General features: G+C 45.6%; 1 protein-coding gene and 1 pseudogene across 1 annotated transcript; both read left to right on the forward strand.

Annotated features, from left to right (window-relative positions):
- Nucleotides 1–1,047: 1,047 nt before the first annotated feature.
- LOC130109974 (26S proteasome regulatory subunit 4-like) lies at nucleotides 1,048–2,195 on the forward strand (annotated as a pseudogene).
- On the forward strand, nucleotides 2,106–13,364 carry LOC130110599 (sterile alpha motif domain-containing protein 9). Its single transcript, XM_056277757.1, has 4 exons — nucleotides 2,106–2,225; nucleotides 4,740–5,445; nucleotides 9,008–9,281; nucleotides 9,730–13,364. The coding sequence occupies exons 2-4, from the start codon at nucleotides 4,756–4,758 to the stop codon at nucleotides 13,362–13,364; spliced, it is 4,599 nt and encodes a 1,532-aa protein (XP_056133732.1). The 5' UTR covers nucleotides 2,106–2,225; nucleotides 4,740–4,755.
- Nucleotides 13,365–13,814: the final 450 nt, after the last annotated feature.

Below are 13,814 nucleotides of genomic sequence, written 5' to 3' on the forward strand. Positions count from 1 at the left end.
TCAGAGAGCGGGGTAATTGGCCGGATAGAATTGGGGGGGGTGTTTCCTCTATCAGCAATGTTGTTTTAGCAAACTGCTGTAAACTTAATTAACTACAAACCAGCGACCCTGGTTATCATCAAGTTTTTTTCGGTTTAAATCAAAGTAAACGCGTCGTGTCCTCGGACAGCTTCTTTTAGCTAGCTAGCTAGCTAGCTGTGGCAGTAGCATCAGCAGCCAGGCTAACTGTGTGACTGTAAATTGATATGAACCATCCCGTTAATCAGGTCAGGCTGGAGGCCGGTATGTGGCGAAGGTGGATGGTGAGGTACGGAGAAAAACAGGTCACAAACTGACAGGTTGGATAATAGAATGTAAATTGCTCTGATATTCTGCTCAAGCAATGTTTGGATTTGACAAAATGCTATTAATGCAAGATACTTTGCTGCTGGTTTCCCAACAATCATGGAAAGGTTTGGACATTTGAAAAGGTGTTGGCAGCCAGTGTATATTTGTAAAATGTAAATTAATCCCAGATTAGTGTAACTATTACACAGACTGTTCTGTTCATATTACTTTGTGTTGTTATTATTCTCTTCTTTATTGGCAACAACACTGTCGATACACAGGAGAGTGCACTTACAGGAAGATTTTAGGGTCATCTGTAGTTTTGCACACTGCAAACAGTGTCTAGAATGACTTTGATTAGTGCTTTAGTGTTCAGAGCAGAGGGCTGACCTCACCTTGTTATATTTTATTAACAGTATGATATCGACCAGATTTTGTAGTCTTGTGCGCACACAAGTGCACCCATGCAACCCTGAAACCACAGAGACCCACCCACATAACAATCCCAATTTGACCCCTGCTGCTTGATAACTGTGGATTTGTAATGTGATGCTGTATAACAAGGTAACATACCAGTTGTGTGAGATCAAATGCTGTTATTGAGGATGTCCCTCATATCCCTGTATCCACTTCCACTGACTCCTGTGCTGGCATGGCTGGCATCACTGATCTCCTCAAGAGTACCCACACGGGAGTTGGTGGAAGTGGAGACATGGCTATATGAGTGACGAGAGTCACGCCATTGGGACCAAGAGGTATGACTCTAATTCTGGTGTGAAAGGGAGATCCAGAAGACCATGCTGGAGCTTCTCAACCAGCTGAACGGCTTCCATTCGAGGGAAGATGTCAAGGTTATCATGGCCATCAACCGGATAGAGACCCTGGATCCAGTTCTCATCAGACCTGGGAGAACTGACTGTAAGATTAGATTGAATTTCCCCTTCCGGATGAGAAGACCAAGAGGAGGATCTTCCAGATTCACACCAGCCGAATGACAGTGGCTGACGATGTAACCCTTGATGACCTCATCCTGGCCAAGGACGACCTATCAGGAGCTGATATCAAGGCAATCTGCACAGAGGCCGGCCTGATGGCCCTGTGGGAGCGGCACATGAAGGTCACCAATGAGGACTTCAAGAAGTCCGAGGAGAATGTCCTGTATAAGAAGCAGGAGGGAACACCAGAGGGGCTTTACCTCCAACCTTTAAACTTTCACCCTGCTTTCAAACAATCCCCCGCACACCTGACGCTTGTTCACCACTGCAGTGTGTGTGTGTGTGTGTGTGTGTGTGTGTGTGTGTGTGTGTGTGTGTGTGTGTGGCGGGGGCAGCAGTTGTTTCATCTGTCTTCTCAGAGAGTTTTGATATATTTTGTGCATGTTTTGTTCGTCTCATCCCACTCTCTTCTTACCCTTATGTGATGTGGCAATAAATAAAACCAAAAGAAGAAGAAGACGAAAAACTGACTCCTGTGCTGTGTTATGTTAACGTGTGCACTTGTGATTTCATTCATTGACGAGGTGTATTTGTGTTTGGATCCATTGAGCCAGCAGGTTTGTGTGTAGTTTCATTGACGAGTCGGATGCTGCCCTGACGGAGAGTATTGCCCTGACGGAGTTTACTGCCCTGACGGAGTTTGCTGCGCGCCTGGCCGGCTGCCTGGCTGGCTGCGCGCCTGGCTGGAGCGCAGCGCTCCTTCTGCCCGCCCTCCTCCAGGTCACACACCAAACTCCGCCTGTTGTAGTGAGGAAGGCCCTCCGCCCGTCATCGTTGTACAGGGGTGACGTTGCGGAGACTAGCGCGGTGCCCGTCACATCAGCATGTTTGCGGCGTGGTTCTGCTGGACCGGTGACGGACAGAACCGTCTGAGAGACGCGGGGAGACGCGCAGCACCGACCGGTGAGCAGCACTTCCTGTTTGGACGGTTGGTGAATATTTCCTGTTGAAAACGTCCCGTAACTCGGGAGGTGGAAAGCTGTGGCTGCTTCCGGCTGTTGCTCTCCCGCGTATCGAGACTCCTAGTCGCTGTTAGGGGGAGGAAACACAGCGTAGCTCGAACCGCGGTTCCGCTCGGCGTCCAACGCCAGGCACCCACCGGAACTACCGGCCACGCCTGGGGCACCGCGGACAGCCAAGGAAACCCAGGCTGTGGGTCTGCGTGGGTGTGTCTGCGTGTGTGTGTTTCTTTATTTTAACAGACAGCTTGATTAATCGCGCTAGGGGGCCTTGTTTGGAGATTCGTGTGAAAACAAAACACAGTGACATGCAAACAACACAAACAACAAGTAATCCTGCAAGCCCAGCCGCACCAGCACCGCGTCAGCCTGCTCACCTCCCAGCAGTACATAGGTCCTAACACCACCCACAGGGGCGTTTCCTGAATGACTTCGCCTCTGTGCATTGTGGGGTTTTGTCTACTTGTTGACCTCCTTTTTACATCGCCTCGTAGACAGGCTGACAAAGGTGAGTCGTCGGGAACTGGTGACGAAAACAACGCGAGAACAACCAGTAGTCAGTGCGCCTTTACGTTGTTTCGCCGTCTGGTATAGTAACTAAAGTTGCTACTGGCAGCACGACCGCTAGAGGTCGCTTAACTTTAAAACGTAACTATAGGTCGGAGTAAGCTGCTTGTACAAACGACCTGTGGGGTCGTTTTTTTGGTGGAGGACAGTCTCAGATAACAACACCCCAGGGAACTGACTGTGGAATAAGATCTACCATAGTGTGCAACCAGGGAGACAATGAGATACATCAAATCAAATCAATCAATTTTACTTGTACAGCCCAATATCACAAAGTACAAATGTGCCTCAGGGGGCTTAACAGCAACACAACATCCTGTCCTTAGACCCTCTCATCGGATGAGGAACAACTCCCTAAAAACCTTTAACAGGGAGAAAAACTAGGGAGAAACCTCAGGGAGAGCAGCAGAGGAGGATCTCTCTCCCAAGATGGACAGTGTGCAATGGATGTTGTGTTCACACAATTTACACAATACAACATTGAAAGAGGATAACAGAATTATAATGGACATCACATTTATGAAGAACATGATGCACAGGATGCCAAGCAGTGTCCACATGCCAACGGAACAGTCCAGGACCCAAGCCACGCGACCAGCATCATCATGTAATAAGAAAAACTTATGTGAGGACAGGAAGGGTAGGCAGCATCCAAATGGCGACCACCATCACCACGGAGACCTGGGAGGAGAACCGACTGCACGTGCATGCAGGAGAGACTCACATGACACCATTCACACACAGAGAAAGAGAAAGGAGGAGACATCATTCAGAGAGAGAGAAAAGACATGTTAGAGAAGAGAACAGTTTGCAATAGTCATTAGCCATAATCAATTAAGTCATCAACTCGTCATAATCTATACCTGATAACCTGGTGGGCAGAAGAGTGGTTGGTAAATAAAACAATCTGATAAAAACAACAACAACAACACTGTGGCGCTGTAGTGATGGAGCTGCGACAGGTGTGAAGGATTCCGAGTGAGGGCCATGTTCTAGCAGCAGGTCAAACGGGACGACGCCCTGGAGGCACCAGAGAACATTCGCCTGCTAGGACACGTCCAGAAGAAGCCATGACACCTGCCTGCTGCTTTCCGGAGGGCTTGTTGCTGGGCTGGAAGGAGACTTCAGGTCTCCGTGTTTCACTGCGGTGATCCCAGAACAGATGTTAACAAAGCTGTCCAGGCTGTTTCTGTCTTACCGTGAGGCCGTGAAACCAGCAGGTAGAAGAAACACTCACAAGACTCTCGATAAAAGACGGATAAAGGTGACAGAGGACGACAGGACGGACAGAAAAGGAATTTAGTTTGCGCAGAAAGGTGAATTATCTCTTGCCCCCCCCCACCTCCTTCACAATAGCCTCAGTGTTAACATCCAATTGAAGGTGATCATCGATGATAGTGGGCGGGGCACGGTGGCGCAGTGGTTAGCGCGGTCACCTCACAGCAAGAAGGTCCTGGGTTCGAGCCCCAGGGTAGTCCAACCTTGGGGGTCGTCCCGGGTCGTCCTGTGTGGGGTTTGCATGTTCTCCCCGTGTCCCTTCTACTCTTCCCAACCGCATTTCAGTTACATCATCTAATACTGCCTTGAGCATTCCAGGCTAGTATTACATCTATCCAAGCCAGTAGTACAAGTTCCACAAATACACCTTGTCTTTTCTCATTAATCCTAAAACGTGAGATGTGTACATTGGTTTTTCACCACACATTTTGCAGCAGACAGATGTATGAAGCGTTTGTCTAACAGTCAGATGTGCTCTGTCTGTTGTTTTAGTAGAGCAAGGCCTACAGTAAAATGTGTTACAACCACACTTGGTCTCCTACTTATTAAAATCTGTCTTTCTAACTCTAATTTTACCAGTTAATTATTCACTGTGCTTTATTCTGTTTTTCAGTCTGAGCTGACCGACAATGAGCCACTCAACAAGGAAGCCGGTTAAAGACTGGACCATAGAGGAAGTCCATCAGTGGTTGATGACGGAGGTCAAAGTACATCAAACAGACGCAGACAAGATCAGGGATGAGGAAATATCAGGGGAATATCTTGTCCTCTTTCAGAAGAAAGATATCTTGGACTTGGACATAAAATGTGGACCTGCAGTCAAAATCACGTTTCATCTGGAAAAGCTGAAACAAGGCTCAAAACATAAACCCCAGTTTCCAGATTATGTAGAAAAATGGACAAAGGAGCAGGTTTGTCAGTGGTTGCTGCAGCATGTGAACATATACAGCAAATATGCAGAATGCTTTCAGAAGGAAGATGTGTCCGGGGATTGCCTGGTTTGCTTTGAGAAGAAGGATTTGTTGGATCTTGGTGTGAAGAGCGGCCCGGCGATGAAGATTCTGGATGACCTTCGCAAGTTGAACAGTAAACCAGAGCCTGTGCTACAGAAAAGCGCCAACCAAGAAGGTCCCCAAAAAGCTCTGAAATGTGACCCCAGTCCATCTCAGGCTTTAACAAGCAGACAACCGCAGCCGGTGGCGAGAGCTGAAGTCATTCAACCTGAATCCAAAAAGGTTCAACTTCCAATGGAGAAATCTCCCCAGGAGAAATCGAAGAAGCCAAAGAATTCCCAAACAGAGCCAACGCAGGCTGACGAGGTAGAAGTTTCCTGGCTGACAGCCACTTCCAGACACCCGTTCTGTAACACTGCCGGAAGACTGTCCGTCCCCTGCTCACACACACAGCTTCTGTCTGAGATATTCACACAGTGTCTACCCACACATGACGTGGCAGTCTCGTCTCGTTCCATGTCTCGTCTCGTTCCATGTCTCATCTCGTTCCATGTCTTGTCTAGTTCCATGTCTCGTCTAGTTCCATGTCTTGTCTCATTCCATGTCTCGTCTCGTTCCATGCCTCGTCTCGTTCAATGTCTTGTCTAGTTCCATGTCTCGTCTCGTTCCATGTCTTGTCTAGTTCCATGTCTCGTCTAGTTCCATGTCTCGTCTCGTTCCATGTCTCGTCTCGTTCCATGTCTTGTCTAGTTCCATGTCTGGTCTAGTTCCATGTCTAGTCTCGTTCCATGTCTCGTCTCGTTCCATGTCTCATCTCCTTCCATGTCTCATCTAGTTCCATGTCTTGTCTAGTTCCATGTCTCGTCTCGTTCCATGTCTCGTCTCATTCCATGTCTCGTCTCGTTCCATGTCTCGTCTCGTTCCATGTCTCGTCTCGTTCCATGTCTCGTCTCGTTCCATGTCTTGTCTCGTTCCATGTCTCGTCTCGTTCCATTTCTTGTCTAGTTCCATGTCTCGTCTCGTTCCATGTCTTGTCTAGTTCCATGTCTCGTCTCGTTCCATGTCTCGTCTCGTTCCATGTCTTCTCTAGTTCCATGTCTTGTCTAGTTCCATGTCTAGTCTCGTTCCATGTCTTGTCTCGTTCCATGTCTCATCTCGTTCCATGTCTTGTCTAGTTCCATGTCTTGTCTAGTTCCATGTCTAGTCTCGTTCAATGTCTCGTCTCGTTCCATGTCTCGTCTCGTTCCATGTCTCGTCTCGTTCCATGTCTTGTCTAGTTCCATGTCTTGTCTCGTTCCATGTCTCGTCTCGTTCCATGTCTTGTCTCGTTCCATGTCTCGTCTCGTTCCATTTCTTGTCTAGTTCCATGTCTCGTCTCGTTCCATGTCTTGTCTAGTTCCATGTCTCGTCTCGTTCGACGTCTCGTCTCGTTCCATGTCTCGTCTCGTTCCATGTCTTGTCTAGTTCCATGTCTAGTCTCGTTCCATGTCTTGTCTCGTTCCATGTCTCGTCTCATTCCATGTCTTGTCTAGTTCCATGTCTTGTCTAGTTCCATGTCTTGTCTCGTTCCATGTCTCGTCTCGTTCCATTTCTTGTCTAGTTCCATGTCTCGTCTCGTTCCATGTCTTGTCTAGTTCCATGTCTTGTCTCGTTCCATGTCTCGTCTCGTTCCATGTCTCGTCTCGTTCCATGTCTTGTCTCGTTCCATGTCTCGTCTCGTTCCATTTCTTGTCTAGTTCCATGTCTCGTCTCGTTCCATGTCTCGTCTCGTTCCATGTCTCATCTCGTTCCATGTCTCGTCTCGTTCCATGTCTCGTCTCGTTCCATGTCTCGTCTCGTTCCATGTCTTGTCTCGTTCCATGCCTCGTCTCGTTCCATATCTTGTCTCGTTCCATGTCTCGTCTCGTTCCATGTCTCGTCTCGTTCCATGTCTTGTCTCGTTCCATGTCTTGTCTCGTTCCATGTCTTGTCTCGTTCCATGTCTCGTCCCGTTCCATGTCTCGTCTCGTTCCATATCTCGTCTCGTTCCATGTCTCGTCTCGTTCCATGTCTTGTCTCGTTCCATGTCTTGTCTCGTTCCATGTCTTGTCTCGTTCCATGTCTTGTCTCATTCCATGTCTTGTCTCGTTCCATGTCTTGTCTCATTCCATGTCTTGTCTCGTTCCATGTCTTGTCTCATTTCATGTCTTGTCTCGTTCCATGTCTTGTCTCGTTCCATGTCTCGTCTTGTTTCATGCTCATATCGGAATTCTTTTGTGTTGTGATCTACTGCATCACCAACGCAAACCTTTTTTGTTTTTATAAGGTAACTGTCAAAAGTCTCAGTTCTTGATGTAACGGTACCACACAACAGACTGCTGATTCCATCCTGTTGATTTGGATTTGTTCTCTTGTTTCTCCGTCGGTCCATTTTCCAGACTTTTTTTTTCAACTTTTTTTTGGGAGGGGGATTCCCCCCCCCTTTCTCTCCCTAATTGTACTTGGCCAATTACCCTACTCTTCCAAACCGTCCCGGTCTCTGCTCCACCCCCTCTGCTGATCCGGGGAGGGCTGCAGACTACCACATGCCTCCTCCGATACATGTGGAGGCGCCAGCTGCTTCTTTTCACCTGACAGTGAGGAGTTTCACCAGGGGGTCGTAGCGCATGGGAGGATCACGCTATTCCCCCCAGTTCCTCCTCTCCCCTGAACAGGTGCCCCGACCGACCAGAGGAGGCGCTAGTGCAGCGACCAGGACACATACCCACATCCGGCTTCCCACCCGCAGTCAAAGGCCAATTGTGTCTGTAGGAACGCCCGACCAAGCCGGAGGTAACATGGGGATTCCAGTTCGAATCCCCCTGTTGGTAGGCAATGGAATAGACCGCTATGCTACGCGGACGCCCCAGGTTTTCCAGACATTTTTTAATATGCTCTTTATTTTTACTGGCCTACAAATAAATCTCTCCTTACAGAATAATTTCCCTCGTGAACAAGTCACAGATACATTATGACTACTTCTCTTGCTTATGTAAAAGCGTTTTAATACGACAATCAAGGCTGGTCTGATGGCAGTGACGCAGGGGTAGGCAGTCTGATCCAGGAAGGGCCGGTGTGGGTGATGGTTTTTGTTCCACCCAAGCAGTTACACACCTGTGTCTCCTAATCAAGTTCCTCAGCAAAGACTTTGCTGGTTATCCAAAGGAGTTGAATCAAGTGCAACTGGACTTGGTATATATCCGTGAAGACGTTTCGCCTCTCATCCAAGAGGCTTCCTCAGTTCGTGCCTTTCTGACTAGACCAAGCTAGTCTGACTGGCTGCTGTTGAGACTCAGAATTTCATCAGCAGCCAGTCAGACTAGCTTGGTCTAGTCTGAAAGGCACGAACTGAGGAAGCCTCTTGGATGAGAGGCGAAACGTCTTCAACGATATATACCAAGTCCAGTTGCACTTGATTCAACTCATTTGGATAAACATGACCTGGATGAATGAGAACATTCAGAGACACTCTGCTAGTTGATTAGTGGGATCAGGTGTGTAACTGCTTGGTTGGAACAAAAACCTGCACCCACACCGGCCCTTTGTGGATCAGATTGCCCACCCCTGGCGGTGAGCTTTCAGTTGATTGCTACAGTGAGTTACAGACAGCCAAACCATCCTCATTTGGTAATGTTTCCATAAATGTTCCTCGGTCTTGAGTTGGCAAGTTGCTGAAACAGCTCGAATGGAATATTGACTCCGGATGGTGTTCACTCATGAGCCCGACACGGAAACGTGAGGGAAGGTTTATGGGTTCAGCAGTACGCGTGAATGGGGTTTATCGCCACCCAGCTGTTTGGATACCCTTTCTTTGTTTAGTTAAGTAACTAAATGCCGTATAATTCAGGGAGTTTTCTCAAGCTACGAGAGATTTGAAAAATGACTTTTTCCAACTTGTGTGTTTCTGCAGATAACAGCCCTGTTAACGTCAGCCACATTACTGCAGAATACTCTGGAACAACTCGGGAAAAATGAGCTGAAGACATTCCGGTTCCACTTAAGACATTTAAGTCTGAATCAGCGTGAATCCATAGCTCAGAGTAAGCTGGAGGACAGGGACTCCATGGACGTTGTTGATTTAATGATTGACCACTATGGCAACGAGGAGGCGCTCCAGGTCACACTGGTTGTTCTGGAGAAGATATATCGGCGTGATCTGGTTTGCCACCTGACAAGTAAAATGGGTAAGAACACGAGTGTTCAAAGGAGGCTTTTGGACCATAATCTTCATATCTCTGCCCAACTAATCAAGAAACCCCTCCAAATATTTTTGTTGTATTTTAATCTAAAAATCGACAAACCTCTGCTGCTATATACCCCCAACCTCTAACTGAAAGTATTTTTTTTTAAATGTTGTAAAAGACATTTGATGAGACTTTTCTCACAGCTTGATCTGAATTCACAGCGTAGCTTTTATTAGATACAATATTTTAAAAATGTTGAATTATGATTGTTTCTTATTTGAGCCATGCATATCTGAAATAACCCAACCAGAAAAACGTACCATGAAATCACACAGAAAAGTTTCATTTCTTCTTAATCTATTGTTATTATTATTATTATTATTATTATTATTATTATTATTATTATTGTAGTGTTTTCCATGCCATCTATTTCTTTCTTTTAACACAGGTCAACTGAGTCTGCAACGTCAGTCAAAAGAAGTTCAGAGGAGAGAAGCGAACCAAGGAGACAAACTGAAGAACCTGTTAACTTGTGGGGGAAACTCTCTTGACAACTACGATAGATTCATTCTAGTTGTAAACAAAAGTAGTCTACAACAATTGGAATACCTCCAGTTTTTGAATAAACTGAAATTATTCTGTGTGTTGGACTTTGACCCGAACTCTGCTGTCCCTGGTGGACTTTGCCATTCCTACAGAGAGTGTCGGGTGGCCAATCTCCATATGCCAGCTCAGTATCAGGGACAGACCGATGTGGTGATTAAGAACCTTAACCTTTATAAACAGACCAGTTGGGTATTCTGCAACGGGAGACATGACCTGGACAGCGACTCACAAAGAGAGTTGGACTATAAGAACTGGTTTAGGACCGCCTGCAAAGATGTGGAACAGTTGATTTCATTCATTTGCAAACCTGAAGTTCTTCTGCACGGCAGAACTCTCATCATATTTCTTCTGCTTTCACCTGTTCTAAATGAGAAAGACCCAGTCTTCGACACCTACAAGGCTTTCTACAAAAATCGAGAGGAGGAGAGCATCATTAGTATTTGTGAATCTCAGAGTTCGTATGAGCAATGGAGGGACTTGATTCAGGCAAAGTGTGAATGTGACATTACCAGGCAGTCAGTTTATGAGCTGACCCTCAGTGAGATTAATGGAACTATAATGGCACTTGGACCATTCAATCATTCAGCTGGGAGGCTGCTTCCCTCTCCTGACTCCAGTGTTGTTATTTTGAAGAGAAAAGATGAAGATTTCATAACAGCTCTCGACATTTTGTGTATAAATCAATGTGAGAACATCTATGATGAAAACAGCACTGATTTCCATGACTTCAAACTCAAAGTTGAGGAGGAATTTTTTCGAGGAGGTAAAGTTAAGTGGTGGAACTTCTATTTTTGTGACAAACCTAAAGGAAAGCCATTCATCAAACGAGACAAATATGATAATCTCAAGAAGATGATCAAATCACAACCTAAGGACCCCAAAATGGTGTGTGTGCTGCTCAACCTCTTCCATCATCCAGGCTGTGGTGGAACCACCTTGGCGATGCATGTCATGTGGGACCTTCGTCAAGACTTCAGATGTGCAGTCTTGAAAGACAACACACTCTCAAAAACTGAAGTGGCCATTCAAGTTCGAAAACTGATGATGCTTGAAAGTGACAAACCAACTCCAGTTCTGCTGTTAGTCGACGATTCAAAGGAAACTGAGAATGCTCAGTATCTTGTGAACTGTATTCGTAAGGCCGTTGTAGAGGATTGCTCAAACAGAACTGGTGATGATGCACCAAACTATCAAGTTATCATTCTGAACTGTGTTCGGTCTCATAGCCCAAAGGAACAGTATCGGCAACATAGTCCAACACATTGTCAGTACATTACCATGTCACTAACACAAAACGAGCAAAATGAATTCGAGGAGAAACTTCAAGAACTCAAAAAGACTCATGAAAAGCCTGAAAACTTCTACAGCTTCATGATCATGAAGAGCAACTTTGACAAAAGATACATTGATGGTCTGGTTCATAACACACTGGAGAACTTAGACATGACCACAAAGAATGCTCAACTCTTTGCCTTCCTGGCCTTATTGAACACCTACGTTGCTGAGTCTGAAATCTCCATCTCGCTCTCAGAGGATTTTTTGGGAATGAAAATGATTCGCTGGCGAGAGGATAACATAATGGACAGAATGAAACCATATTCCAACTTTCTTATCATAGACACAATAGAGGAATATGGGGGATACAAAGGAATCAGAATCCTTCATCACTCCATAGCCTCTGCATGTCTGGACGAGTTTGAGAAAATTTACCACCTGAAAGTCAGTGAGATAGCCATCGACATGCTTCAGTGCAACCTTTTCTTCAAAATTGGAGTTGTGAGAGATACACTGATGCTCTCAATCCAGCGGATGTTGATTGAAAGGCAGCGCAAGAAAGACGGGGAAGAAAGAGAGATGTTTTCTCCTCTTATAGTGAAAATCCACAACCAGCAAGGAAGACAAACTATCCAAGAAATCTTTGTCAAAGCATCTTCCCAGTTTGTTACAAGTGCATCTATTCCTCAAGCACTGGCAAGATATTTATACATCAATGAGCAGGATTTTCAAGAGGCTCTAAAATGGGCTGAAAAAGCCAAAAAGCTCAAAGAAAACCCGTACACACTTGATACTATTGGACAGGTGTACAAAAGTAATTTGAAATCTAACATGCAGAGTGAAAAGAAGACGTCATGCAATCCAAATGACTTGGACACAAACATCAAGTTAGCCGTTTATGCCATCAAAGCTTTTCAGCGAGCCCAAGAGCTGGCCCATACAGAGGATGAACCAGAGGAGGAAGATGGTGATGAAGACTCAGTGGACTATCCCACAAAATCATCCTACCATGTTTATGGCTACGTGGGGACACTGGAGATTATCTTCCTGGTCATTGAAATGTTGGGCAGATTGCCATTCTTTGAGGAGGGCGATATGAGAAAGATGTACCTGCGAAGTTTTCTAAAGCAAAAGATCCCCATTACCAGTGTGTACATAGAACAAAATGAAATCAACAACAGATATGTAGAGATCATCAAGGAACACGAACGATTTCTCCTCAGCTTGAAAACTGAAGCCAAAGAAATATTTGAGTTCTTTGACTGTTACTTTACATACATGAAAGGAAACAACTCAGGAGAATTTGATTCAAAGAATCACTGGACGATCTGTTCTCACTTTAAAAAGTATATCAACCTTTTTTGCACTTCCACCGAGGAAACGAAAATGGAGCGAGCGAGCAACCCTAAACTGAATTTAAGGATGGATATTGAGGGACATCGAGCATTTCTGGAGGAGAGACACGCAGATACATTTGCAGGCATATTTCAGTGTTTAGACAGGGCTGCTGCGGACATGGAGAAAATCACTCAATGCTATGCATTCTTACTTCAAAACCAACAGCACAGCAACCCAAAACAAAAGACAAAGGACAAAATAAACTACATTTTGTCAAACGTCATTCTCTACATGTTGAAACCAAAGTCCAAATATGTGAAGACCTACAAAGAACTCACTGCTCTTCTTTCTGGAACCCTTCAAGAAATTGGAATACACTATTCCTTCCCAGACCCATACTACTTAGCCCTGCTGTTCTTCTGGCCAGATCCGACTCAGGAAGACACAGAAATTAGAACGTATGTGAATGCAATTCGAAAGTCCTCCCGAAAGCGTCTGTCGATGTTGTTTCAAAAGAGGAGCACAGTTGCCCACTTCTACTTAGGAAAAGACTCTGAGCTTGGGAGACTTGTTCCCAAACCCAAACTTGATGAGTGTTTTGCCAAGATATCTCGAAATACCTTGGCACAGCTTTGGCAAAGTGGAGACATTTTTAAGGAAAAGGAAATCATCAGCCGCCTTCATCGGGTCAATGGAATCGTTGAGTTAGGAGAGGTGTTTGCAAACTACGGGAACCAAAAAATCCCGGTACGTCCAGCTTTTCTTGGCGGAATAAGAAGTGGCTTTAGTACCGAGAAAGTTTCCTTCTATATTGGTTTTGCTATCAATGGACCCCTTGCATATGACATCCAGTATGTAGACTAGCCAATTTCATTCTGCTGCTAATGCTGCACTCATGTCATGTGGGAGAAATCAAGGAGATAGGAAGACTTCCCATTTCTCCGACTTGGAAGTGTTCATTTGTTGTACTCCTTAGCAAACTTAAGCTGTCAGAGATAGTGAAATACAGCCGCCATCCCAGATTGACACCAAGTGCTATGTAATTTTAACAATTTATTCACTAACGTTTCACCAGAAATTATTGGCAATAGCTTGCTAGTTGATGTACATTGGCTACCTACTTCAACTGTGTCCAAACTTTGAACAAATTAAGCAGGCAGTACAATCTACTACTACTACTAGCTTCGGCTGCCCCCATTAGGGGTCACCACAGCCATAAACCTCCATAAACCTCCTCTTTGGCCTTCCTCTTCTCCTCTTCCCCTAGCAACTCCATATTTAGCATCCTTCTCCCAGTATACCCAGCATCTCTCC

The sequence above is a fragment of the Lampris incognitus genome, chromosome 3, assembly GCF_029633865.1.
Source record: "Lampris incognitus isolate fLamInc1 chromosome 3, fLamInc1.hap2, whole genome shotgun sequence".
Classification (NCBI taxonomy): Eukaryota; Metazoa; Chordata; class Actinopteri; order Lampriformes; family Lampridae; genus Lampris; species Lampris incognitus.

What these genes read in the sequence shown, in the direction of transcription:
- LOC130110599 (XM_056277757.1), top strand. Translation starts at nt 4,756, where the DNA reads ATGAGCCACTCAACAAGGAAGCCGGTTAAAGACTGGACCATAGAGGAA. An exon ending in AGCCAACGCAGGCTGACGAG is followed by an intron (nt 5,446 to 9,007) that starts GTAGAAGTTTCC and finishes GTGTTTCTGCAG; the next exon opens with ATAACAGCCCTGTTAACGTC. An exon ending in CCACCTGACAAGTAAAATGG is followed by an intron (nt 9,282 to 9,729) that starts GTAAGAACACGA and finishes CTTTTAACACAG; the next exon opens with GTCAACTGAGTCTGCAACGT.